The sequence below is a fragment of the Tursiops truncatus genome, chromosome 2 (genome assembly GCF_011762595.2).
Source record: "Tursiops truncatus isolate mTurTru1 chromosome 2, mTurTru1.mat.Y, whole genome shotgun sequence".
Lineage (NCBI taxonomy): Eukaryota > Metazoa > Chordata > Mammalia > Artiodactyla > Delphinidae > Tursiops > Tursiops truncatus.
The window spans coordinates 117,457,652-117,484,284 of NC_047035.1; the positions used below are offsets into that span (position 1 = coordinate 117,457,652).

The 26,633-nt window shown below is 38.0% G+C and overlaps 1 protein-coding gene across 2 annotated transcripts; it reads right to left on the reverse strand.

Annotated features, from left to right (window-relative positions):
- Window positions 1-9,190: 9,190 nt before the first annotated feature.
- Window positions 9,191-25,627, reverse strand: RCN2 (reticulocalbin 2). 2 transcript variants are annotated; one of them, XM_019950241.3, is made up of 7 exons: window positions 25,298-25,627; window positions 24,812-24,917; window positions 22,051-22,247; window positions 14,903-15,016; window positions 11,544-11,640; window positions 10,536-10,675; window positions 9,191-10,017 (listed from the first exon to the last, which is right to left on the reverse strand). In XM_019950241.3, the coding sequence occupies exons 1-7, from the start codon at window positions 25,463-25,465 to the stop codon at window positions 9,865-9,867; spliced, it is 975 nt and encodes a 324-aa protein (XP_019805800.1). In that variant the 5' UTR covers window positions 25,466-25,627; the 3' UTR covers window positions 9,191-9,864. The 2 variants fall into 2 exon arrangements, with proteins under 2 accessions (XP_019805800.1, XP_004327714.1); XM_004327666.3 differs by having other exon boundaries at window positions 10,536-10,678; window positions 25,298-25,626.
- Window positions 25,628-26,633: the final 1,006 nt, after the last annotated feature.

Genomic DNA, 26,633 nt, shown 5'->3' on the forward strand with positions numbered 1-26,633 from the left:
GGCTTCTTTCACTTAGCAGATTATATACAGGTGCATCCATGTTGTAGTTTGTTCTCAGTACTTCATTCCCTTCTATAGCCAGATAATATTCCATTATATGAATATACCACCTTTTATTTTTCCATTCATCAGTTGATGCACATTTGGATTGATTCCATGCTTTTGACTATTATGAGTTATGCTGCTGTGAACATCTTATACAAGTTTTTGTGTGTATGTATGTTTTCATTTCCTCTGGGTATAGACCTAGGAGTGGAATTGCTGGGACATATATATTTCTATGTTTAACCTTTTAAGGAACTGCTAGACTGTTCTTCAAAGCAGCTCCATAATTCTACATTCCCACCAGCAGTGTATAAGGGTTTTAATTTCTCCACTTCTGCACAAATGCTTGTTATTATCTGCCTTTTTGATTATATACATACTGAGTAGGTGCGACGTGACATTTCACCGTGGCTGTGATTTGCATTTCCCTAATGATTAGTGATGTTGAGCATCTTTTCAAGTGCTTGTTGTCCATTTGTATATATTCTCTGGATAAATGTTTATTCAGATAATTTCTTCATGTTTTAACTGGATAATTTATTTTTATAAGTAGTTTTATAAGTAGTTTTTATAAGTAGTTTTTTATAAGTAGTTTCTCAGGTATGATTCGCAAGTATTTTCTCTTATTCTGTGGGTTGTCTTTTCACTTTCTTAATGGTGTCTTTGAAGCACAAAAGTTTTAAATTTTGATGCAATTCAGTTTATCTATTTTTTCTTTTGTTACTTATGCTTTGGTGTCATATATAAGAAGGCTTCGCCCAAACCAAGGTCACAAAGATTTACTCATACAATTTCTTCTAAGAGTTTTATAGTTTCAGCTCTTACACTTAGGCCTATGATCCATTTTGAGTTAATTTTTGTATATGGCTTGAGGAAGGGGTCCAACTTCATTCTTTTGCATATGGCTATCCAGTTGTCCCAGCACCATTTGTTGAAGAGACTATTCTTTCCCCACTGAATTGTCTTGGCACCCTTGTCTATCAACATGGTTTTATTTCTGGACTCTCAATTCTACTCACTGATCTATAAGCCTATACTTATGTCAGTGCCACACTACTTGATTATACCCATATGGGTTCTAAAATGGACCTTCCAAGGGCCTGCCCCATTTCATACTTCCCCTGATATGGGAGATCCAGCTCCTTTTCAACCTCTCTCATTTGCTCCATTGCAAACACCACAGGGATTTACCCCATATCCTCTTACTGCTGGCCCACAAAGCAAACAGTCCTCACAGATGAGATAACGAGCCCATTTTCAAGGACTTCTCAACTCATGAAAAGCTCAAGTATTCATATATGCCAAAAGATGGATGTGCAGCCTCCTTCAACACTGAGATATGGATTTGGGAGTCTCAGAAAAGTTCTCCAAGTTGTGGGGGTAGTGGAAATAGTCTGGGCAAAGTGTGTAAAGAGAGAAAGCCATGGATAAACCCCAGGTGGTGGACGAAAAGCCAATAAAGGAGTCTGAGAAGTAGTGATCAAACAGGAAGGAGAAAAATTAGAAAAGCATGGCATCATGAAAACCAAAAGAAAAAAAGCATTTTTCAGGAGGCTCTAATCAGGAGACATATGCTCAAGAAACCTTATGTAAACTCCATATTTGAGCTTCTGTTTGCACTGTGTTGCCATAGGAATGCCAACCCAGGTGAGCAAGCAGGAAAGGGGATCCAGTTTCTCTAGTTGGAGCCAGCAATGGTTTGGATTCAAGGTTTCTGTCATCAAAACTAGATGTTTCCTCTCCTGTGATCCTGTTTGCCTAGGATACTATCCTATCCCTATCATTGGTGAACTCTATTCTCTCACGCAGTTTTGAATAGAGTCACTGTACACCAGAGTGTTTCTGGTCCCTTTCTCTTCTGCCAACCTGTTCAGTTATAATGTAAACTTCATGTGATACAAATACAATTGAAAGAGAAAATACTTTTTCTGTTTTAAAAGCTCTCAAGAGGGTAGGGACAGAAACCAACAGGTAAGATAATATTGATGGGTATGGAAATTTACAAGGCAGGTTAGTAGTGGGAAGGAAGGGATTGAGAGCACAAGAGGTCATCAGAATACTGAGTATCTGGAGGAGGATGGGATGGGGGTTAGGACTCAGAAAGGCAGAGACGAACTCTGGTGGCCCTACACTTTTGCTACACGTGCCTATTCTAGATCATTTTATCGCCAGAACCAAAATGATCTTCTCAAAGTCAACCTGACAATCTCATACACTTGGTGGCATTACCCACTAAACTCTGAAATGACCCACCTGGTTTCCTGCCATTACCTCCTAATTAAATCCATCTGCAGAACCAACAGTTGCTGAATGGTGTACAATCAATTCTATTGTTAGAAGGTATTTTAGGGAGAGGGCTAATTCTTAAATTTTGATGTATTCTTGAAACTCTTCTTAAGTTTGAAATTATAACTTTGACTTAGATTCACCAACTGTTTATATTTTGCCCCATTTGCATCCTTATTCTCTCTCTTTCCCCTCCCTCCTCCTCTCTATGCATGAACACAGACCTTTTTTCTTTTCTGAACTATTTGAAAGTAAGTTGCAGACATCATACTCCTTTCTCTTCTAAAAATACTTTGCTAAGAACAAGGACATTCTCATAAATACCCACTGTTCAACTGTCAAAATAAGGACATTTATCACTGATACAATATTAACCACAGAACATTTTCAAATGTCAGGATTGCTCCATTCACAACATTGATACCTATTTTTCCTTTCTTCAGGATCCAGTCCAGGATCACATGCTGTATCTAGCTGTCATAGTTTTTTAGTCTCTTTTAAACTAGAAGAGCTCTTTGGCCTTTTTTGTCTTTCTTGACCTTGTCATTTTTGAAGAACATAGGTCAACTATTTTGTGGAATGTCCCTCACTTTGTTTCTGTGAGTTTCTTGTGGTTAGATTCAGACTATGTAGTGTTGACCCTTGAACAACGAGGGGGGTTAGGGGTGCCAACTCTCTGCACAGTGGAAAATCTGAGTATAATTTTCACACGGCCCTCTCTGTCAGCGGTTCCTCTGCACCTCCGGATTCAACCAACAGCGGATCATGTAGTACTGTAGTGTTCACTACTGGGAAAAAAGTCCATGTGTAAGTGGACCCCCGCAGTTCAAGTCCATGTTGTTCAAGGGTCAGCTGTATTTTTTCAGGAATACCATAAAAGTGATGGTGTGTCCTTCTCAATGACCATATCAGAAACACAATGTTGGTTTGTTCCAGTATTGGTGATGTTAACTTGGACTACTTGGTTAAGGTGGTGTCCACCAGGTTTCTCAGCTATAGTTACTATCTTTCTCTTTATAATGAAAAAGTAGGGCTTCCCTGGTGGCGTGGTGGTTGAGAGTCTGCCTGCTAATGCAGGGGACGAGGGTTCGAGCCCTGCTCTGGGAGGATCCCACATGCCGCGGAGCAACTGGGCCCGTGAGCCACAACTACTGAGCCTGCACGTCTGGAGCCTGTGCTCTGCAACAGGGCAGGCCACGGCAGTGAGAGGCCCGCGCACAGCGATGAAGAGTGGCCCCCGCTTGCCAAAACTGGAGGAAGCCCTTGCACAGAAACGAAGACCCGACACAGCCAAAAATAAAAATAATTAAAAGAAGGCTCAACATTTAAAAAAAAAAAGTAATTTGTGTGAAGATACTTTGAAACTGTAAATATAATGTTCCTCATCAAACTTTCACCTACTAGTTTTGGCATCCCTTGATGATTTTCTAACTCCAGCATTGTTTTACATTTATAAGTTGGCATTCTACTGTATGGAAGAGCGTTCCCTTCTCCCCCATTTATTTCTTAATTCATTACTTTATTTCACCATGGACTCATAGATTTTTATTTTATTCGAATGTTATAATCTATTATCATGATTTATTTTGATGCTTAAATTATACCATATTTGGCCAGTGGGAACCCCTACAAGCCGAGTCCAGCATCGTTTTGATATGTCCCCCTAATTCTTCTTTCAAGGAATTTTAAGAATTCCAGTTTAGTCATTTAGTTGACTCAACTGGCCTCTGGTTTGCTCAGACCTCATGGCTAAGTCTAAGAAACAAAATGCAAATGAGATTAACTAGCAGTAGGACTTTTCTCACAATCTGCACATTGCATTTATTTTTAAAGCATTTAAGATTGCATTATATACTTTGCATTATTTTATGCTACTAGCTTATAGTCACATTAAAAATCCAGCTCTTTCAGTATAAATTAACAGTAGAGCTTCTTAGTCATCATGGCGATTGAAATCCTGCTCCAAACAAACTTAAAAGCTAGACAAAATACAATCCAAAACATTTAAGAATATAAATCAGAGTATAAGAGCAAGAAAGAGAAATCTCCAGGTACTAGAACAAAGAAGGAATAAAAACAAAGACGGAATGAACAAGGGCACGATGGTTCACAGGAGGATCACATACGGCACCTGAATATGGGCCTTAACCACAGGGGCTGAGGTCTTAATGCCAAAGAAAAGGAAAGGAGATGATGCTTCTACAGTGGGGAGCTGGCCAGGACCATGAAGGAGGCTCTCTTTGAAATGAAGACTAGAAAAACCCACTCACTGGTCTAAAAAGGAACAAGGAAGTACAGTATCTGCCAATCGTGGGTAGATAAGGTCACTGATGAGAAATCAGACACCAAAACTGTGCCCATGCAGATATATGGAGTCCAAATTCACACTACTGTGAGGTACAGAAACTTCAGGCTAAGAAATTTAACACAGAAACCTGTCTAGAACTGATAAAACCCACAGGACCTAACAAATGACATTTCTACAACCTTGGACACACGAGACTCTATGCAAACAGCTCTCACTAAATGTGAATTCAGTCAAAACTTGCAAACCATAATGAGGGAGAGTCAGTGGACTGACAAATGGGAGTACACCTAGAACTAACAGAATAATCTCAAAGATACTTAAACAAATATATTTAAACATCCAAAGAATTTTTTTTTAAAGAGAGACCACAAGGCAAGAACAGGCTGAGACACTTAAAAAATTAGTCATTGAAACAAACTGATATTATGTCAGCTTTCTCTCATCTTGTGTCACTAGTAACTTCATTCAGTAAATATCTACTATGTGCTAATCACATACTGGGCACTGGAAACACAATGATAAAGATACAGCTGCAGTCCTCAAGAAACTTACATTCCATTCTTTTAACTTTAAGGAAGGATAACACATTGATGTCCAGATAAACTGTTACATTTTTTCTCTTTGTCATACAGGAAATTTTATAAATAAATGTTTATCATGTCCTTTAAATTGAGTAGGAAAGTGGCATTAATACAAATCACCCTCACCTCTTTTCTAAGCTCGCAGTATTTGCTGTTTTGCTTTGGTGGGTTGTTCGGGAGTTAGGAGCTTTGCTGCGGTGCTGGGGTTTAAAAAGTGGAAGGGCTGCGGGCTTCCCTGGTGGCGCAGTGGTTGAGAGTCCGCCTGCCGATGCAGGGGACGCGGGTTCGTGCCCCGGTCAGGGAAGATCCCACATGCCGCGGAACGGCTGGGCGCGTGCATGAGCCATGGCCGCTGAGCCTGCGCGTCTGGAGCCTGTGCTCCGCAACGGGAGAGACCACAACAGTGAGAGGCCCGCGTACCGCAAAAAAAAAAAAAAAAAAAAGGAAGGGCTGAAGGAGCACAGGTGGAAGACTAATTGCTATATGCCGGTGAGGTGAAATACCTGTAAACAGCTTAGTCACAGCTCAGCCTCAGCTTAGCCCAGCTTCCCTTTCCTTACCACCACGAAGGCAAGTCTACAATTAAATATAATCAAGTTTTTTTATTACAGAGTACTCTTACAAAATCAATCACTTGTATGAGGTCATTTGTTCAATTCAGGCAGGCCAGCAGCTGGCACAAAAAACACCTTTGTTCATGCTTTTAGTGTATCCTTGTAGTGAGATGGTCTCTTTACCTGTGTTACCAATCACTGCTAATGGTACTACACAGCAAAAGAACGATGCTTTACGTTCATTGGATCCTGGCCTCAGAAGAAAAGAAAAATATCTTTGTAGAACAAAACAGAACTAGGATGATTTTTTTCGTCTAGGGTACATAAAACCAAGACTAAAGGCTATGTGATTTTTAAACAATCTCTTTAACCATTTTTAAAGTTTTATAAATTCAAGTGGTTTACTTTCGACAGCTCATGAACTAATTTTAGTTAATTTGAAATAAAGATATGGCGAACTCTAGGTATTTCACCATACTTGTTTTCCTCTATACTTGAATTGTCTTTTTTTCCAAATCAAATTGAGACATTTTAGTAGCTGTTCTGGTGGCTCTTAAGTAGTTGAGCTACTCACTGATATCAGTTGTAAAAAATTTCATAGCAGCCAGGAAATCTGGCCAAATATTAGACAAAAACTCAATGTTGAAATGAAGCACACTAGTTGTTATACTTGTTTCAAAAGTTCGACTCTTACTGGCTTTCCCAAATCATTTTCCAAAGTTGAAAAGATCTTATGGAAGTTTAAGTAGAAATTTCTCACTTAAAAGGAAATATGGTAACACAAAAACCTAGAGCAACAATGGTGTACATTCAAAACTGCAAAGTAACCTTAAAAGGCTATATATTGTATAATTCCAACTATACGATGTTCTGGAAAAGGCAAAACTAAGGAGACAGTAAGTTTAGTGTTTGCCAGGGGTTTGGTGCAGGAGGAATGAATGAAGGCAGAGCACAGAGGATTTTAGGGCAGTGAAACTACTCTGTATAAAGGTGGATTTGTCATTATACATTTGTCCAAACCCACAGAATGTACAAGGCCAAGAGTGAATCCTAATGTAAACTGTGGCCTTTGGGTGATAATAATGTGTCAATGTAGGCTCATCAATTGTAACAAATATACCACTCCGGTGCAGGATTTTGATAGTGCAGGGGGCTGTGCATATGCAAAGAGCAGAGCGTATGAGAAATAACTACCTTTTTGCTCAATTTTGCTGTGAATCTAAGACTGCTCGAAAAATAAGGTCTGTTTAAAAAAAAACAAAACTGCAAAGGAAAGAACTAATAAGTAAGGCAAACATGACATCATGGCTTTTTACTATGAATGTCCTGGCTTCCTTTAAGTTCATACCACAAACTATAAAGTCATTTTCTGTCCTGTATATTTGCCCAATCAGAAGCACATATGAACTGATTTGTGCAAATACTGCCAACTTTTCTATTTTGAAGTAGTACCTGAAGTCAAACAGTGGAAGTAACTAAGTCCTTCAGCCAGAATCAGCTTATTCAAAAAGCCTCATTCTATCTTTACTCTCATTCCATATGAATAAATTCGAATTATCCTAATTCTGTTAAAATTTTTTTTTTTTTTTTTTTTTTTTTTTGCGCAGTACGCGGGCCTCTCACTGTTGTGGCCTCTCCCGTTGCGGAGCACAGGCTCCGGACGCGCAGGCTCAGCGGCCATGGCTCACGGGCCCAGCCGCTCCGCAGCATGTGAGATCTTCCCGGACCGGGGCACGAACCCGTGTCCCCTGCAACGGCAGGCGGACTCTCAACCACTGCGTCACCAGGGAAGCCCTAAAGTTTTATTTTTAAAGAGGCTTATTTAAAATTTAAATCCAAATAAAAGCCTTAAAAATAAACTTTTCTATTTTGAATTAGCAGAAGATATAGAAACTCCGTTCAAGTAGATGATGATTCTTCTCCATATGCTTATAAAAGCCAATTGTTTAATACTAAATCTTCACTCAGTAAGGATAGGCTGGGCTCTGCTGTAGTTTAAAAAACAAAAAACCAAAAAACACACCAAAATCTTAGTAGCTTAACATAATAAAAGTCTATTTTTTGATCATGCAAAGTCCACTGATGGTCCAACTGACCTCCATGTGATCACTCAGAAATCAAGACTATTTTGATCTTGTGGCTTCACCATTTCAAGTGAGGCATCCTCTACAATGCCATGGCAAAGGTTTGTCACTGGCCTGGTCTGGGAGTGACTCATACTACTTCTACTCACATTTAACTGGTCAGAACTAGCCCTTGCTCGCCCACATGGGGGCTGGAAAGTGTAATTTTCTTTATGCCAGAAACTAAAGGAGTACAGATACTTGTGACCGCTAATAATGTCACCAAAATTCTTATATCTGCATGAAATCAAGACAATGTAGAATGCTAACTCTTAACTCATTAAGATTAAAAATAAAAGCCATATCCAATGATCTAACAATTCTGGTATAGATTTTGGAGAATCTAGTGAGAAAAACAAATGGTTAGCATGCTAATCAAACTGGTTATTCCAAATATCCCAACTTCAATAAGTCTGACAAGTAGCAGATGAGTGATAATGGTATATCTTTAATTCTTAAAAGGCCAGACAGGTATTGTGTAAGTTAAAATGAAAACCATGTACTTTAGATACCAGGGTAAGCAAGCTATCACTAAAGTGTGAGAGGTTACAATTTGCATTCGCGACTCACATCAGCAGAGGTGGGAGCAGTAGAAAGGTAAGCTGATGCAGTTAATTCTATTGGAAAAGGGCTTCAGATTTTCTCTAGTAACTCATAAAGACTGGCTGAGCCCTCCAGTGCTGTGTGTGCTATAAAGGGGACAACTTTAGATTGGGAAAAGATTAATAGAATGCATAGCTGACCTCGTCATCCACAAATAAAAGTAATTTAAGAAAACAGAAAGAAAAACTATCTGTGAGTCAAAGCTATGAAAAAATGAATTTCTCACCTTCTCACTTTTCTTACTCCCCACAAAGGTAATAAGTTGACTTCCTGAATAAGGTTAAAACTGACCATTTAGGTGTGGAGAAATGCTTATCAAGTATGATTTTAATTTCATTATGACTGATCTTGAGCTCTACTGCGGATAACTAACCAGCTCTACTGGTGATTTCAACCTGTGTAGTTCTTATGATTATTTCTAGCCCCAAATAGCAAGACCACATTTGCCACAATAGCAACTGAAATGTGTCAGGTGCACATTCAATTATAATATGATTCTTTTATCTAGAAAAAAAAAAGGCAAAATAAGAATATGCAGCAAGAATATAACTTAACAGAGTTTTGAGAACATTCACTCCCCAAATAAAATACAGGAATGGATGAGGTGAAGTAATGTATAATACAACAAAACTTTTGCTAAATTCAAGGTTTACGTGAAAGATTAAAGAAAAACAAACACACATATAAAAAGATAGGACATTTCATTTTTAATCAGTCAAAAAAAAGAAAAGAGTTCTGGACAATGTCAAATTCCACTCACCATAATGCTATAGTTACACATTAAATATAATTACTATCTATACATATGCAAAAATATAAAGTTCTATTTCATACAATAAAACCTTTTATAGAAACCATTTTAAAATTAAGCAGAACTTCTCATCATTAACATGTGAGGCATAAGTCCTTCTAAGGTTCCTTTAAAGGTTTTAAAACAAAAATGCTAAAACTAAACACAATGTCCTTCTGTCAGTTCCCAAATTAAATCTACTTAAAACAAAAATTGCTAGCTCAGTCATATACTACTTAAATAATATTGTTCAGCCATCTCTAGAATCCTCCATTTTTTCAAGTATGGAAACAGAACTCAAATATTCCATAATACAGTACTAAACAAATGGAATATTTAGGAAAGACTATGTTGTCATATGGCACAATATTGTTTCATTTCTTCAATATGTTTTGAAATAAATATCAGGTTTTTGTTTTACGTTTCTTCTAAAAGGCCCAAATTTTAATGTACATTAATCTTGACTGTGGTAAGATGTAAGAATGTAAAATATAACATCAACATTTTATCACAAAAGTAAAGCTGGTAACAAACTATAAAAGGAGCCAGTACTCTACTCAGATATACCCGGGGATTAAAGCTCATCGTGATAGAAATATTCATCCTGAAGCTGTCTGCCATAATCTGTGGCTTCGCTGGTAAGAAACAAGTCCTGGTTCTCCAGAATCTCTGCTTCAGACAGCTTTCTGTCACTATTCAAATCCACTTCATCAATTAGATGAAGAGCCTTTAAAATAAAACAAAACAAAAAGGTGTCAAGTGTAATAAGCATTTTCAGCAAGATGTTCACATTTTAATGTGATTTGATTTGTCAAAACCATTCAGGTATGCCAAGTACTCATTATTGTCTAAGTATCTAAAAATATTAACCATTGTGACCAGGTCTGTCTACGGAGTCTCTCATTACCTCCTTCCTTAATTTCTGCTGGGTTCTGCCTCCTCCCAACTCAAATCCAATTCAGGATATCTCAAAGTAAAGCAAAATTAATATAACTCATTTTGAGCCCCTATAGGTAAATACAAATTTTTATTATTCTATTGTGCTATCAGATTAATACATGATACAATCTTAACTTCTTTGTCTCCTTGAAAATCTAACAGATCATAGATTTAAATCAATAAATAGCAATGCATTATTCCTAAATAAATAACTCCACTACTTCTTTCTTTGGCTTAAGATTTTGAATTTCCTTTACTACCAGCACCACCAATTTGGGGATGAGAGAGTAATTCTGTAACACTTACCTCTTCTTGTGCAATGCCTTGATTGTTGGGTACTACCCAAGACAACAGCTCTTGGGGATCAAGCCTGCCGTCAGCATCTTTGTCATAATCATTCAGGAATCTATCTTTCTCAACGAGTAACCACTCTGGATCTTCATTTGCTGCTTAAGATATTAAAAAAAACCCCAAGAACATAAACATGCATATGCAAGAATATCACATGTATCCAATAAGTTTGGTATACCCCTAGAATAAAGGAAATGAATTAAAGCTCACCAAATAAAGGAGGCCCAAAGAAACAGAGGTACTTAACTGAAAAGTCCTGAAATAAGTATAAACCCTATAGTAATTTTCAAAAGTGATACTCAGAGTTTTAAAATTGTTGCTTATTATCACAAACTAGTAATTTTGGTAACTGCTGCTACTTGTTCGGATACAATTTTCCCAAGTTTGAGCTAGGTAATGTTTTTACGTACATCATGTGACTAAAGCTTCCTGCGTGCTCTTACAAAGCAATGCCATGTGTAATTTTAAAGTGACATTCACAATAAGTGATGCTTTTAAGCAACAATTCTGAAAAGACAGCTGCTTTCAGAAAAAGCTGCATTTAAAAACTCCTCAAATTTCAAACACTCAGTAAGCCACCTTCCAGTCTTACTCCAGTCTTTATAGGATTCTATATTTTCTTCTCTTTCAAGATCTGCATGCAAGGGTACAGAAGTCTATTTAAAAATATCAACCTTTACTTCCTCACCCATTTGGATTAATGATTACATTGTATTTGTTTGAAAAGGAATAAAAATGCTTGGATCTAGATGTGGAACTAAAAGTGAGTAAAAACAGCATTCTCAGATAAGTTTTAAGTTCCTTTGTTTCCCTTGTATTTTACTGAACTTGGCAGAACAAGGAGGAATCAGGCCTAGTTCTTCTTCCATTTTCCTCTGTCAAACAGAACTCTCAATGAGCAAGACTGTCTTTCAATTTCTTTCTTCTTCCCCACCCCCTTCCACACATCCCCAAGCTACTTACTTGGGTCCCGCCTGTAGTCACCAAGAAATTCTTCCAAACTAACAAATCCATCACCATTTTTGTCATGTTCTTCTAAAGCCTCTTGAATGACAAATTCCTATTGCATGTCCGTTCACACACACACACACAAAAAAAATTAGTCACAAAAGTTTCAATCCCACCACCATCTGAATCAATGCTACTACAGAACTTATTTAGGAATAATTATTTTGGTTGTCCATACTTGCAAGACAATCTTTCTAAACAATGGAATTTAGAAGCAGGAATAAAACCCCAAATATTAAGTAGCTTAAAATTCAACATCCTTAAGTTTCTATTATTGAGCACTCCACTTCACCCTCCTGAACAACCTCGGCACTAAACTCACACTCCTATTTTCTGCACATTACCCTCCTTCTGAAGAATGACGTATCTTACTACCTTTGTGTTCTTTAATTCCACTTTCCCTCAAATCTATTAACAACCCCAAAAGAACCGCTGTCTCAGATGTCTTTGAATAGAGCTGCTGTTCTACCCCCAGACCTGAAATGGGGCAGTCCCCTATAAAACCTCAACTTCCCTGCTTCTTCTTCTACCAATCTACCCTATCCACACCAGATTGCCCCCAAATCTGTTCCTCACGCTTACCAAGGCTTCTTACCAACCACTCCCCTCTGACCCAGAGACCACACCCTTTCTCATTATACTTGACCCAAGATGACCCATTTAATGGCCAGCTGCTTCAGTACTTCCCTTATTATATTCCTATATCCCCTTGTACCTTCTTCTTATTATGCCAATCCCCATCTAGTACAACAGACTCACTTCACTTTCTCCTTTATTCCAGAATCAGAGAAAGATACAAAAATAGAAACTAGTCCTTGTAAATTAATTTGCCATTTTGGTGGGGTCTCACTGCAGCTTCAAAGTCTATCTCTGCCTCACTTTCCCTAACATACCCTCTACAGCTGTTTTTTGAAACCTCCATTTTCCTTGGGCCTCACCCTAACTCTCTCCAATACACTCTTGACAAAGACCCTCCTGTTTTTCTAAACATGGTACAGGTCTTCTGAAATGCTTCCTTGTTTCCCAGCATTGCATCCTCACCTTTAATTACCTCTATATATGCCTTTTCCTCTCATCATTTTAGGCCTTTGATTTCAGCAGTTAAAGCTCTCTCTCCCTCTTCTCTAGGGTGAAGCCCTCAACTGTCTTCCTAGATCCCATACTACCCCATTTCCTGAGTGCTTTCTTTCACTCTTAACTCCAGCCTCTCCCAAGGCTCCAATCTCTTTTCCACTAGCTCCTTCTTCTATGCCTTTAAAAACATTCAAGTCCCCAATGACTATGCTGCGCTCTTTAGCCACCATCCTGGTTTTTCTTTTCCTCTCATAGGTTATACCTTACAGTTCTCGTTTCCTCATTACCTACTGCCACCCAAATACCTTTCAATCTGGATTCTAGCATCACAACTATAATGAAATGTATTCTCAAAAGTCTACCATTCTAGTCAAACCCAGGGGCTTTATCTATATCTGTATGAAATAACACTGAAATACAAGTTGTTGGCGTTTTTAAAAATCAAATATTACAGATTTTATATATAGAAACCAGGGCATCTTAACCTGGATATCCAAAGATTGGTTTTAGAGAGAGGATCTGAGAATCTCTTGAAATTATAATCCAATACTTCACGTGTATGAGCATGGACATACATAGGATTTTTCTGGGACACAGTATACAGTTTGCATCATATTTTTTAAGGAGTCTGTGACCCAGTAAAAGAATCACTGATCAAAATGATTATTCCTCCATTCAAGTAATCCTCTTGGGAAACAATAGTTTGCATCATATTTTTTAAGAAGTCTGTGACCCAGTGAAAGAATCACTGATCAAAATGATTATTCCTCCATTCAAGTAATCCTCTTGGGAAACAATAGACTTATTACAATAATGTTGCCTTGGTTAAAATAATTTTTGGAACTACGTGAATGAAAATATCTTTAAATTCCAAATTTTAATCCAAAGTAGAATCACTTAGTTGATCTTGTACTCCTGCCTTTTCCTATATCAAACATATCCTTAAAGGGAAAAAGGGATACGCAAAAACAATTGAGACACCAATTTATGGTCACACACCTTATATGCTGCCATCAAGGCCAACTCAGCACAAAGAACATAACTTCCCCATACTGACACACCCCATTCTGCAATGGGCTTTCATTGTTACGCCAGCCCCAAACCTCACAGTCATCTCTGACTCTTGCCCCCCTCCCTTCCCGTGCTTAGTCAGTAACATTCCTGTCTATGCTTTCTTCAAAATGTTGGTCAAGTCTAATTCATTCCATTGCCACCTTGTATTCCGGGGCCATAACATATAATGCCTAAATTATTTCATTGCTTTCATTGGTCATTTCCCTCCTCAGTCTTCAACTGTTCCTTATTCCTCAATCAAGATCCAACATCCTCTGCCTACCATGCTAGGGCTCAATTTTTGGCCCTAATTAAACAAATTGTGCCAATGTTCTTAAACTAGGTCATGAAAAACATATCTGCAGCCTGTCTAACAAGGTAGCAGCATCTGACCATGACCCATTAAACAAAAAGCTACATCTCCCCTCCCTGAAATGTCCAGGGAACTAAGCCACATGGCTGGAGGCTGATGCCAGGCAACAGACCTCAATATAAATGTTTAGCCTATTTTTTAAAAGCCATGTCTTATATTAATCTTTACCCTCCAATACGATAGTTTCTGTTCTCAAGAAGCTTATCAAGTCATAGGAGGGACTTAATCAGTGTTAAATTAAACCTAGAGTCCAACAAAATTTTGAAGAGCTGGTACTTCTTTTAAGCACTAAAGGGATGAGAGGACTCATTATGCCTAAAGTTGCAAAAACATCATTAGTCATTAGCAGCTGTACTCCCTACCCTACCCCCACACACCCTATGAAAGGGGATCCAAATGTGATACATTTTCCCAGACCAAAAGTTTTCACAAGTGATGCTGTAAACTAAATAGGAAGTTCTAGTGTTACTAATACTGCAACACCAGAGGAAAGTCGGAAAACTACAAAAAGACAAGGAAGGCACTGAAGATAATGTGGTTATGAAACAGAAACTAGCCAGGGAAAGACTGATGCTCATATATGTTACAGAGATTAAAGAAAACTCATTCCTTACCTTCTTCCTCCCAATAAGCACACCCCACCCCACCCCACCAGAAAACCTCCTTCTTCCCACTCCTTATCTTAAGCAGGGAAAACTAGATCTTCCTGTCTCTCAAAATTCTGTTTGCCATACAATTCATTTTAATTACTTTGTAAAAGCAAGTTTTAAAGTTTTGGTCATTCAATAGTCATCTTGAAATGTTTCTTCCTTACCGTCATGTAATCAACTTCTTCAGGATGCTCAAAAGCAATAAATTCTTCAAGATTCAAACCAGGACCTGAATCCTGGTTAGCTTTTTCAAATCTCTTCTTGTCTTTTAAATGAAGCTTTGAAAATTAAATATTGAACACGTTTAAAGGTCTCATCCATACCATAACATCGTTAAAAATACTTTGAAAAATACAACTATGTGAAATCTAAAGTACATTTACACCCATTATCATATTTTATCTTCACATCATCCCTCTGAAGGTAAGTTGGGCAAATAACAAACATTTATTAGAAGCAGTACAGAGACACAGGCTCTAGAGTCAGAGAAACTCAGATCTGAATTCCAGCAATGCCACTCACTAGCTTATTACTTAGGGCAAATTGCTTAACCTCTCTGGTCTCCTCACCTATACAACTGGGATAATCTGACACCAAAAGCAAAAATAAACAAGTGGGACTACATCAAACTAAAAGGCTTCTGCACAGCAAAAGAAACCATCAATAAAATGAAAGCTACTGAATGAGAGAAAATATTTGCAAATCATATATATGATAAGAGGCTGATATCCAAAATATATAAAAAACTTGTACAACTCAACAGAAAAAAACCCAAACAGTCCAACTAAAAAATGGGCAGATCTGAATAGACATTTTCCAAATACATACAGATGGCCAACAGGTAAATGAAAAGATGCTCAACATCATAAATCAGGGAAATGCAAATCAAAACCACAATGCGATATCACACCTGGCTGTTACAAAAAAAACAAGAAATCAAGAAATACAGGTGTTGGTAAGGATATGGAGAAAAGAGAACTCTTGTGCACTGTTGGTGGGAATGTAAATTGATGCAGCTACTACGGAAAACAGTATAGAGATTCCTCAAAAAATTAAAAATAGAACTACCATCTGATCCAGGAATTCCACTTCTGGGTATTCATCCAAAGAAGATGAAAACACTAACTCAAAAAGATATATGAGCCTCTATGTTCACTGCAGCATTATTTACAATAGCCAATATATAGTATGTCCAATCACGTAAGTTAGTTTACATGACGGGCATACACTGTCACATGCGTGCATCCTCTATAAGTGGTTGTGCTTTTGTGTACTTTATTGTACAATACTGTATACAGTACAGTAGTACAGTATCTTTATTTCAAGCCCAGGATGTCCGGAAGCAAGCGTAAAAGCAGTGGTAATGTAGCTGGTGCTGCTAAGAAGCACCAAGTGATAATAGAAACAAAAGTGAAAATAATTGAGAGAGTGGAACGAGGCGAAAAGATGGAATTGGAGGCCCAGAGAAAGGATGAAGAGAGACAAAAAGAAGTAACTAAAGAACTGAAGAGATTCACGATACCGGAAATGGCAAGGGGATTTTCTTTATTTGAGGAGGCACTGTTACTTTTCGAGGCACAGGACCCAAACGTAGAATGGTACACGAAGGTTGCAGTAGCCGTTCAGAATGCAACCCAGTGCTACCATGTCATCTGTGACAGGAAAGAAAGAGCTACTACCCAGATATCACTGGATCGTTTTTTCAAGACGGTAGATAGAATTGAATCCAGAAAGCAACCAGAACCTGTGGCATCAGCGTCAGGCGTGAGTGAAATTGCAGCTTGCCCTCCATCTCCTATTGCTGACGATCCTTCAGCTCTACCATCTCCCACCTCCTCTCCCTCCTCCAGTAAGTAACTCTTCTTGCCTGTTCACTCGATGCCAGCTGTAGTACTGTACTACTGTACTTTTCAAGGTACTGTACTGTAAGATTAAAAATGTTCTCTTGTTTGTGTTTATCTATTATTTGTGTGAAAAGTATTATAAACCTATTACAGTACAGTACTATATAGCCGATTGTGTTAGTTGGGTAGCCAGGCTAACTTTGTTGGACTTAACGAACAAAACAAATCGGACTTACGAATGGAACTCATTCGAATGTATGGGACTTATTATTCAGCCATAAAAAAGAATAAAATCTTGCCATCTGAGACAATATGGATGTACCTTGAGGGCATTATGCTAAGTGAAATAAGTCAGAGAAAGACAAATACTGTATGATCTCTTATATGTGGAATCTAAAAACAAACAAACAAAAAACTCCCCCCAAACCAAGCTCAAGATACAGAGAGCAGACTGGTGGTTGCCAGAGGTGGGGAGGTGGGGAGGTGACAGAAATGGGTGAACTGTTTTGTTTTGTTCTTTTAAATAAATTGAACAATTTATAATAAATAAGAAAAAAATCTCTGTTAAGCAATTGGGATGAGAATTCCTATCAAGCAATTAGAAACCTTAAGTATTAGGTATTAAACAAATGTTACATATTACTATTATTGACAGAAAAACTGAGATTAAAATGATTTGTTGAAAGGGATGTCAGGAAAACAGCTAAAATATGTTGAACTTGGATCCTCCCTGTTCTTTCTACAGTACTACACACTATCTTCTTTAACAATCTCAATAATTTTTTTCATGTCCCCAAAGCAATAAATTTAGACTACGTATTAATTCTTGGTATGTCTATTTCTAACTATTTCTGGTCTTCAAAATGACTTTTCAAAAACAGGTTAACAGTTTTCAAAAAATAGTCCTTTAATGAGAATACTTTTGATAAATGTACATAATATTTGGAAGTCTACTCTCTGTAGGCTCTTTACAGTGCTAATTCTGTATGTCCAGATAAAACACATCAAAAGCTGAAAAGGGCCTATCTTGAGGTCGAGGTTAAACAATCATACCCTTTTCTACTTTCTCACACCCATCTTCCTTTTTTTCCCCCAAGTACACTCTGATAGGAAATCAAGAAGTAGCAGCTATTAGGGACAAGGCTGCTTTTAATGAATTTCTCAAAGGTAATTCTGTGATTAAGAGCCTTGGAAGCCAATAGTGGCATATTGCTAATCCTGCATAAATTCTATTTTGAGAATTTCTGGGAATAACTTTCTATAAACTTAAGTGTATTAAACTGCACATTTTTGAAAAAGTACAATTTCAAATATTTTAGAAGCTTTTAACTTACGTGATTCACTGTTGAAAAGAAATACTCTTTTCGGTTTTTTGGAATACTAGAGGTTAGGTAGCAGTCATTTACTGAAACACTAGTTCTTTTACGATGATTGATTTACAGTGGAGAGGCTCATTTCTTTCCCCAAAGAATTTCTTTTAAACATCCAGATTCCACTAGCCAGTTATATCCACCCAATCACGACAGGGGGAAAACACTGTTTCCAAATAGCTGTTTTAACTTAACGTTTCATAATTTTAAATAATTAGACCAAATAATTTACATGTTATGTGCAGGTTTAACATGGGGAAAAGTAGAAAAATAAGAACTTGAGGTACTTTGTTGAGTCAATCAAGTTCTTTTTGAATAAATCACTATTCAAAATACTAAGTGCTTAGATTTCCTTATGAAAGAACCCTTCAATTCAGAGCAAGAGGTCCACGTTTCAGCAGAGGGAGCGGAATTTGGCCAAATTTGCCTATGGAAAGAAAGGATCTCTTTCAACAGCTAAGATTTCTTTAAAAAAAAAAAAAAAAGGTATTTTCTGGTTTACATTTCTCAGTTTTAAAAATAAAATGAAATAATGTGATTTTTTAAAGTTTTAGTCATTTGAGGAACACAATTTAAGAGACTCATATTAAAGAAGCCAATACACTGAAAGACGTTTTTCAAAGTGGCAAATTTCTAAAAGACAACAAAAGACTATCAGTTTCATAAAACCTCAACACTTTTCTCTTCTGTATAAAGACCTTGTGTTTTAGTCGAGAGTAGGAAGTACTATACACAGTAGTAAAAAGATAGAAACTACCATACTCGTTTAGTTTATATTGTAATAGAAACTTGTGAAGAACAAAACTGCCATCTTTTGGTAGACTAAAAATTTTACATGAGGAAATATGTAACCTGTGATACCAGAAAAAAAGCCTAGGTCTTATTCTGATTAACCACATGCAAGATAATATCTTATATAAATAAACGTTGCTTATACATGCACATTCAGCAGCTGGCTTTAGAAGTTAGAGCAATTGAGCTTCTGCCAGGTTGGTCCTCAAACTTTAATTATCCTGCTTAAAAGTGCTGACTATACTTGTTCATCAGATCATAAAGAAATGCTTTTTCAGACATTTCACTGCCTGAGAGGGTCATTATTCCAGGTTATCTATATTCTCTATATGAAACATCAAAAATAAGATAAAATTCAGGTATCAAGTTGATTTTTGTTTATTATTAGGTTTCCATATAGAAACATTTTATTTTATTTAGATATCCAATTACTTTTTATGATTATTTTATGGTATAATGTTTAGTCTCTTACTTCGATTAAGACCGATTCATTCTTCATCCTTGATTTTTTATTTTGAATAATAATGCAGCTGTGTCTGCGTTCATCTTTACACCCCACATCCACTTTTAGTGGGTTATATCTCTATATATCAAAATCTAATAAAGTATTATAAATAGAACTTCATGCAGAGACATATTCCTGTGTTGTCAAAAAATAACCATTAGGACTCCCATTGAGAAGAGTTCATTTTAGGGATCCATAAATTCCTTTAGGCTATTAAGATCCATCTAATTCATTCTTTAAAAGTAGAGTCTTATAATCAACATGTACTGAGTACCTGGGTGGGGAACATAGCATTAGAACCAGACATCTTTTAAAAGAAAAACTGTTCATAAATACTTTATATTAACAAGTCATGTACCTCTTCAAAGTGAAGATTTTCTCCTCAACATCATGTATTATTTCATCCCACACCCCCAACCCTCAAAAGAATACAGATTTTAAAAACCACACACGTTTCTTACTTTTGATGGGATGCTAATTGAATCTTTTGAGTGAAAAAAAAAAAAAAAAAAGGACAGAATCTAATTCTAGTAAGATTTTAAAATACTGTATTTAACTTCTGTATTATTCTCTGGAAGGGAAGTCATAATATCATACCATGGTCTGGTTTTAGAAAAGTCTTGGAATGCGAATGATGCTTTTAAGATGAGTTAATTCCTATAGTAAAGGAGAATAACTAGTAAACAAATCCCAGATCTCATTATTATCATTTGTTTTCTTTTTAGCACTAAGTAGTGAAAAGACTGATTTGCACTCTTTTCAGTCTGCTGTAAGATGAAGACCCAAATAAGGAGAAAAAAAGGAGCAAAGACATTTTTCCCCTATATATTAAATCCTAACTAATCTAAAGCTGATATAGTTAACAAATGCTTAAACAACTTTCAAAAGCTGATTGTATATAAATATTAAAGATAAACATGTGAATCACACCTGCTTTCTTCAACAGTATTCTTTCAAATCAACATAGAAGAGTTTACCAGTCCAAATGCTACTCTCAATATTTATTACTGTTTCTCCATACTATTATCATTCCCATTTTTAGGTATGAGGAAACTGAGGCATAAGGAGGTCTGACTTAACCTAAAGCTGCACCACTGTTAAGTGGTCTGCCTGAATGTGAAGCCAAGCAGACTGGCTCCAAAGCTGGAGCTCTTAACCTCCACACCAGTGGTATATGCATAGCATATGCATAATCATTAGCAGAGAAACAACCAATTTTGAGCTAGTGATGGCCTACAGAGTTCAAGTGGACAATATGATTCTATAATAAATAGCATATACACTGATAAAATATGGCCATGGTAAAAAATAAAAGGTAGATACTAATAATGGGATAGGTAAGTTAAGGAATAGAGGAGCCTCAAATGTTTTCCAAGCACCCTTGATTAATATTTTGGGACACAACATTTGCAACAAGGTGTTTGGTTTTATTTTTTCCACATACAAAAACTCTTTTAAAAAAAGTCTTTACGGCTCCTCTGGTGGCACAGTGGTTGAGAGTCCACCTGCCTATCAGGGAACACGGGTTCGTGCCCCGGTCCGGGAAGATCCCACATGTCGCGGAGCGGCTTGGCCCATGAGCCATGGCCACTGAGCCTGCGCGTCCGGAGCCTGTGCTCCGCAACAGGAGAGGCCACAACAGTGAGAGGCCCACGTACCGCAAAAAAAAAAAGTCTTTAAAATTACCTCTGAAGTACAACAGTATTTGAAATAGTAATTTCTCAAGCTTATAGTAATTTGTCTTAAAAAGTTCCTAGTAATTACTAAGTAAAAAGTCTTTAAAAGTTCCTAGTGATTCCTAAATATTGTCTTCCTCAACTCTGCTTAAGAAATATATTTCAACAAATTAAACAATGAGACACAACAGAACTCATAGTGATACTGAATCTTCAAAAATAAGTTATTTTAAATGGTGCAGCCACTATAGAAGACAGTATTGTAGTTCCTCAGAAAATTAAAAATAGAATTACCATATGATCTAGCAATTCCACTTCTGGATATATACCCAAAAGAATTAAAGGCAGGGCCACGAAGACATATTTGTACATCCACGTTCACAGCAACATTACTCACAACAGCCAAAAAGCTGAAGCAACTCAACTGTCCATTGATTGATGAATGGATAAACAAAATGTGATATATAAATATAATGGAATATTATTATCTTAAAAAGGAAATTCCAACACATACTACAACATGGACGAAACTTGAGAACGTTAAGTTAAATAAGCTAGTCACACACACACAAAAATGTTATGATTCCACTTATACGAGGTACCCTGAATAGTTGAATTCAGAGACAGAAAGTCGAGTGGTGGTTGCCTAACAATGTGAATGTACCAAACAATACTGAACTGCACACTTAAAAGTAGTTAAAATGTAAATTTTGTTATGTGTACCTTACCACAATTTTAAAAAATTTTAGTTATTTTATATAAAACTATGTGCTTAAAAATGGGAATAGGCCTCTACAGTCTTAATATAATAATAAAACCAATTGTTCAATAACAAAAAAAAAATAAAATATTGAGATACATATTCAAAATACACTAAAAAAGCAACCCTGGAAATGAGGACAAATGATGCAGCTGAGAAATACAGATGCAAGGATAACTGAAGTAGTCCAGAATAAGAGTCCTAAATCTGGCTAGAAAGGAAACCATCAAAATGACCACTGAAGTGAAACAGGTGATTGCCTAGAGAACAAAGCAATCAATCTATGACCTCAGGCCTCTTGTGCTCACTCATGCAGGAAGGTAAAGTGAACTGATATAATCAAAAGCTTGTGCACTTGTACTCACCTGCCTAAAAGACTCCTCTTCTGTATCATCCAGAGCAGTGTTCTCATCAAAGTCGATTACGCGATCATACATCTGAATATTGTATTCATCCCACGACACACTACCATCACTGTTTTTATCATATTCAACAAACTGTTGTTTCGCTTCTTGCATAGCATAATGTTTAAAAGACATTTGAATCCATGAACTGAGTTCACCTATGAGAATTTCCCAGAACACAATGAATGTGATAGTAATTCTGATACTTAAAACGAGTGAGAATTTCTAAACATTCTTTAAAAGAAGAAAAAAATCTTTAATGTATCTAAATAGTGAGTGAGAACTGGCCTAGTTGTATTCATAGAAATAGGAGTAGGAGGTGGGGAGAGCTGTTTGGAGTCTTAAGAATGTTATAATATGCGATCTACACAGAATGTAAGCTCTTTGAGTACAGAGAGTTTTGGTATGTTTTGGTATGTTTTGGAGGTACTCCAAATGCCTAGAAAGCACCTGGCTCAACAAGTATTTATTAAATAAACTACCAATTGGCCAAAATAGCACTTGACTTTTAAAACATATTATCCAAAAAATTGTAGATAACTTTTGCTAATTATCACAGATATCTCAGGAAGCACAAATATTTGAATAACTGCCCATTTATGTTAATATGTATTGGAAAAAATAGTGTTCTTCATTTATGAAATATAAAGTTTTCCTTTAAAATACATTTTACATTAAGTTGAATCAAGACTATATTAAGGAAATAATAGATAAGTAAATAGGGCCTAAATTGTGAAAAATGTACTCAAGTGACTGAAGTTTGAGAAATATTGTTACAGTACATTCCCTTTAACTATGTCATAAAGCATCTGGAGGAAATTTTAAAAAGTTATGGGTAGCAATTATGATTTATGCCCTTCTTATAATAGCTGTCTGTCTTAACTGGGTACCTGAAGACATAGGGGAAAAGTTTCTAAATCGCAAATGTCCACCTTCAGATGAACTTTTAAAAATCTATCATAGAAATATTTACTATACTGCATTATAGAAAAAAGGGGGGGAAGAAAAACATAAATATTTGCAAGGAAGCAAGAGTACCCATTTGGTTTAAAGATAATACACCATTTGGTTTAAAGAGTGGTACTCCTCTGTTGGTTTGGGGGAGGTCAGGTGAATAGAAAAGTAAAGACACGTTGTCTCTCCTGAAACTCTAAATCAGGGCAGAATAATTATGGCAACCATGTATTGAACAATTATTATATATCAGGTCCTCTATATACTTTGTCTCTAATCTTCAAAACAAGGCAATTATAATAATTGTTTTACAGTTCAGGAAACTGAGGTTAGGAATTGAGGACTCACGGCTAGTAAGTAGCAGAGTCTAGATTCAAACCCATGTTTGGCTTCAAAGCCCAAACTGAACTTAGCTGTCTCTCAAGAACCTGAGTCCAGTCCTGGCCCTTAAAGTGCAAATAAGCAAAATTCCCTGAACAGTCCTCAAGTGGAATGATCATCATGGCTTAACAGAATACAGAACAAAACAAAGGTCAGAAACAGGGGTTCATACTTCAGCTCTGCCGTAAGGAATAAGTTTACCCTCTCTAGGTTTTGTTTTCTCATCTATAAAATGAAGATTTGGACTAAGTTCCCTTTAATTTTAACTTTTTAAAAAGCTTACTATTAAATATTTGAACACATGTAGGCCCTTACAGATAAACAGCACCAAGTCTTCCAAATCAACTTGTTTTATGTGCTCTCTAGTGTAACAAAAGATGGACCTATTCTTATTGGATAATTAGTCTAAAGGTTCTGTTGTTTAAGTACAAGGAACAAAACCTTAATATTCCTGAGGGCACCAATGTGAATACTTCATTGACAACACATCTTGAATTTACTAATCAGCTTATAATTCTCTCTCCAGCAACTTCATTCTTCAGATGCTGAACAGTATTTAAATAAGAGTTATAAGAAAATAGCTCCTGAATTTTTGTTGAGGATCAACTTGGAAAGTTGATCGGGTTCATCACATGAATTAAGCAATGAGGTGAGGCAGATGCACAGCAATTTATTTGGAATATTCTTTAAAGAATCTGTGCATTTCATTTCTGACTCTAGAATCTACCTAAGAGCACTCACTTTGTTTTTTGTTTCTTTGTTTTTTTAAGTGAAGGATATTAAAGACTGAATTAAGTGCAGGAGATATGGGTTCTAATCCTGGCTTTGCCACTCATTGGAGCAAGGCACTTAATGCCTCTGGGCTTCAGTTTCTTACAAAAAGAGGTGGACATAATGATTCTAAGGCCTCTAACAGTTATAATAATTTGTGATAAACATAATTCACATGCAACAGGTCCTTTTCTACTTGCTTATAAAAAGAAGCAAGTTGTTAAGATTCTAATGAAGCATATATCAAAAGAGCTATAAACCACTTAATGCCTTAAGAAGGTTTTTAGCATGTTTCTCTAAAGTGAATCATGTTGATATTGATAAAAAGTCATGTGAGGAGCAGGGCGTTTGCTCTAGGTGTGACTTGCACACACCATGTAGGGTCAGTGATGTTTATATATTACTGGAGAAAGCACTAAGTGTTAGTTGGTATCCTATGTCTAAAGATTTCCAGGTATAAAACCTACTCACCATGTCCTTTTTTCCCTCTCACACAGTACCTGTAATTGATTGGAACACTAGCAATCTACACTCAACAGACACCCTGCTTAAATGTTTGTATTTCTGTCTCCTACAAAGGGATGTCTCCATTGTTAGTTGTGTAGGACGTCCTTACTTTCGGTGAGAAAGCCATCTGAGTCCAAGTCAATTTTCTTTATGATTGACTTCAGTCTTTTGTGTTGCTCTTCGGGGGTGAGTTTAACATATTCATCGACTTCTTCCTTTGGGGGGTAAGCGATATACAGGGGGTGGTCAAGCATTACTATCAGGAGGGCAAAATGGTGGAGAAAAATAGAGCTACCCTCGCCGAGGGCTTTTGGGGTGACCCACACCTGCTCTCCAAGGCCCCTGCCCCCTACACAACCTCAGTGATCCTGCCTCTTGTAGGGAGGGTAGAAGGGATCCGGCTCCTCGGCCGCGCTATTTTCTCAGCCTTACAGCCCCCGGGGTCCACGGGAGAGTGAGCTGCGCCCCGCCCGGCCCCCATTGTCAGGCTGCCCCGGCCAGGCCTTGCCCGGCCGCCCCCTTTGTCCCGGGACAAAGCCCGCGGCAGCCGCGCTGCGAGGCCCGGCCCTCCCAACCCCCGGCCTGGCCGCCTCACCTGGCTGCCCAGCAGCGCCTCGCGGTCGTAGTCGGCGCGGTGTTCTCCCCGTGGGTAGTGCAACTCCTCGGCCTCCCCGGCGCCGGCTGCCGCGGCGCACAGCAGGAGCAGCCCCAGCGTGGCGGGCCTCGGGCCCAGCCGCATCGCGCCGGCCAGCCGCGGACACATAGAGAGGTGAGCAGGGAGGCGGGAGGGGGCTCAGGTCGGCGGCGGCGCTCAGCGGGCGGCCGCAGAGAGGCGGCGCACGGTACGTGGGGAGGGTGGAACCGAACGCGAACAGGGCCGTGGCCTCCGTTCCTCGGGTGACCACTGGCTGAAGCCCGAGCGACAACTGCGGTGATGCAGCAGGCAAGGCCGAGGCCTATATAGCCCCGGCGGAGGGGCGGGGCGCCAGGCCGCGCCGATGATTGGACCGCACGGCGCTGGGGCCGGGCCGCGGCGATGTGGCGGTCTGCTGCGGGCCCAGAGGCTACAGGAGGCTGGCGGTCGGGGCCGGGAGGGGAGACCCCCGGAGGAGCCTTTCCTTGCGCCACGACGCCCTCTAAAAGACACGCCCCTCCTACCCCCGCCCTGTCTCTTTCCGTCAGCCTCGTTCCTACCAGAAGCCCCCTGTCCACTCCGTGTGTCCGACCCGGTTTCCATCAATAAGAAAGGCTGGAGATTTGGGTGAAAATAATACAGTACCTAGGAAAATCTTTGTTTTTGCCAGTCTTTAATGTATCACTACTTATTTATTTGACCAGAGAACGACGAACGAACCCAAGTACTAAAGCCAGATGTTTGTATGTGATGCTCAATTTCGCGACTTACAAGTTCTGTGACCTTCGCCAAGTTACTTGGCCTTTGAAAACCTGTTTGCTCATTTAGAAAATGATCATAGTAATAAGACTACCTTAAAGGGTTATTATGAAGATTAAATTAAAATAATATGCGTTTAGAACAGTACCTGGCACATATGGTAAAGTGTTCAAGAAATGTAAGCTTACATCATGCTGCTAGAAAAGCAAAAGATGGTTGCGCAAAAGGAATAGTTCAGTAAGTACCTAGGAAATCCTGTGCAGATAGAATGCATGTGCACGTGGTTTTTATTCCATGTCCACCTACAGTTCTATGTGATTTCTGCACCTCATCCCAAGCACACTAAACTCAAAGTAATTTGTAGGCTGCAGCTTGAGCCCTTTTCTTTCATTGATTGGTCCACTTAAGATCAGGCCTTTTCACACAGAAGAAAAGGCTTTCTGGGTCCTCTCACTTCTCACAGTCTCTGTTTGGATTGGGTGCAAGAATTCTGCTCCAGACTGAAAAACTGAATGGGCACAGATTGGACAAATTTCCT

Excerpts from the sequence above, each read along its gene's own strand:
- RCN2 (XM_004327666.3), bottom strand. The coding sequence starts at position 25,465 with ATGTGTCCGCGGCTGGCCGGCGCGATGCGGCTGGGCCCGAGGCCCGCC. Across the intron at positions 22,248-24,811 it reads AGATGGCTTTCTCACCGAAA|GTGAACTCAGTTCATGGATT; the intron begins GTAAGGACGTCC and ends AAATTCTCATAG. Across the intron at positions 10,018-10,535 it reads AAGGCATTGCACAAGAAGAG|GCTCTTCATCTAATTGATGA; the intron begins GTAAGTGTTACA and ends TTTATTTTAAAG.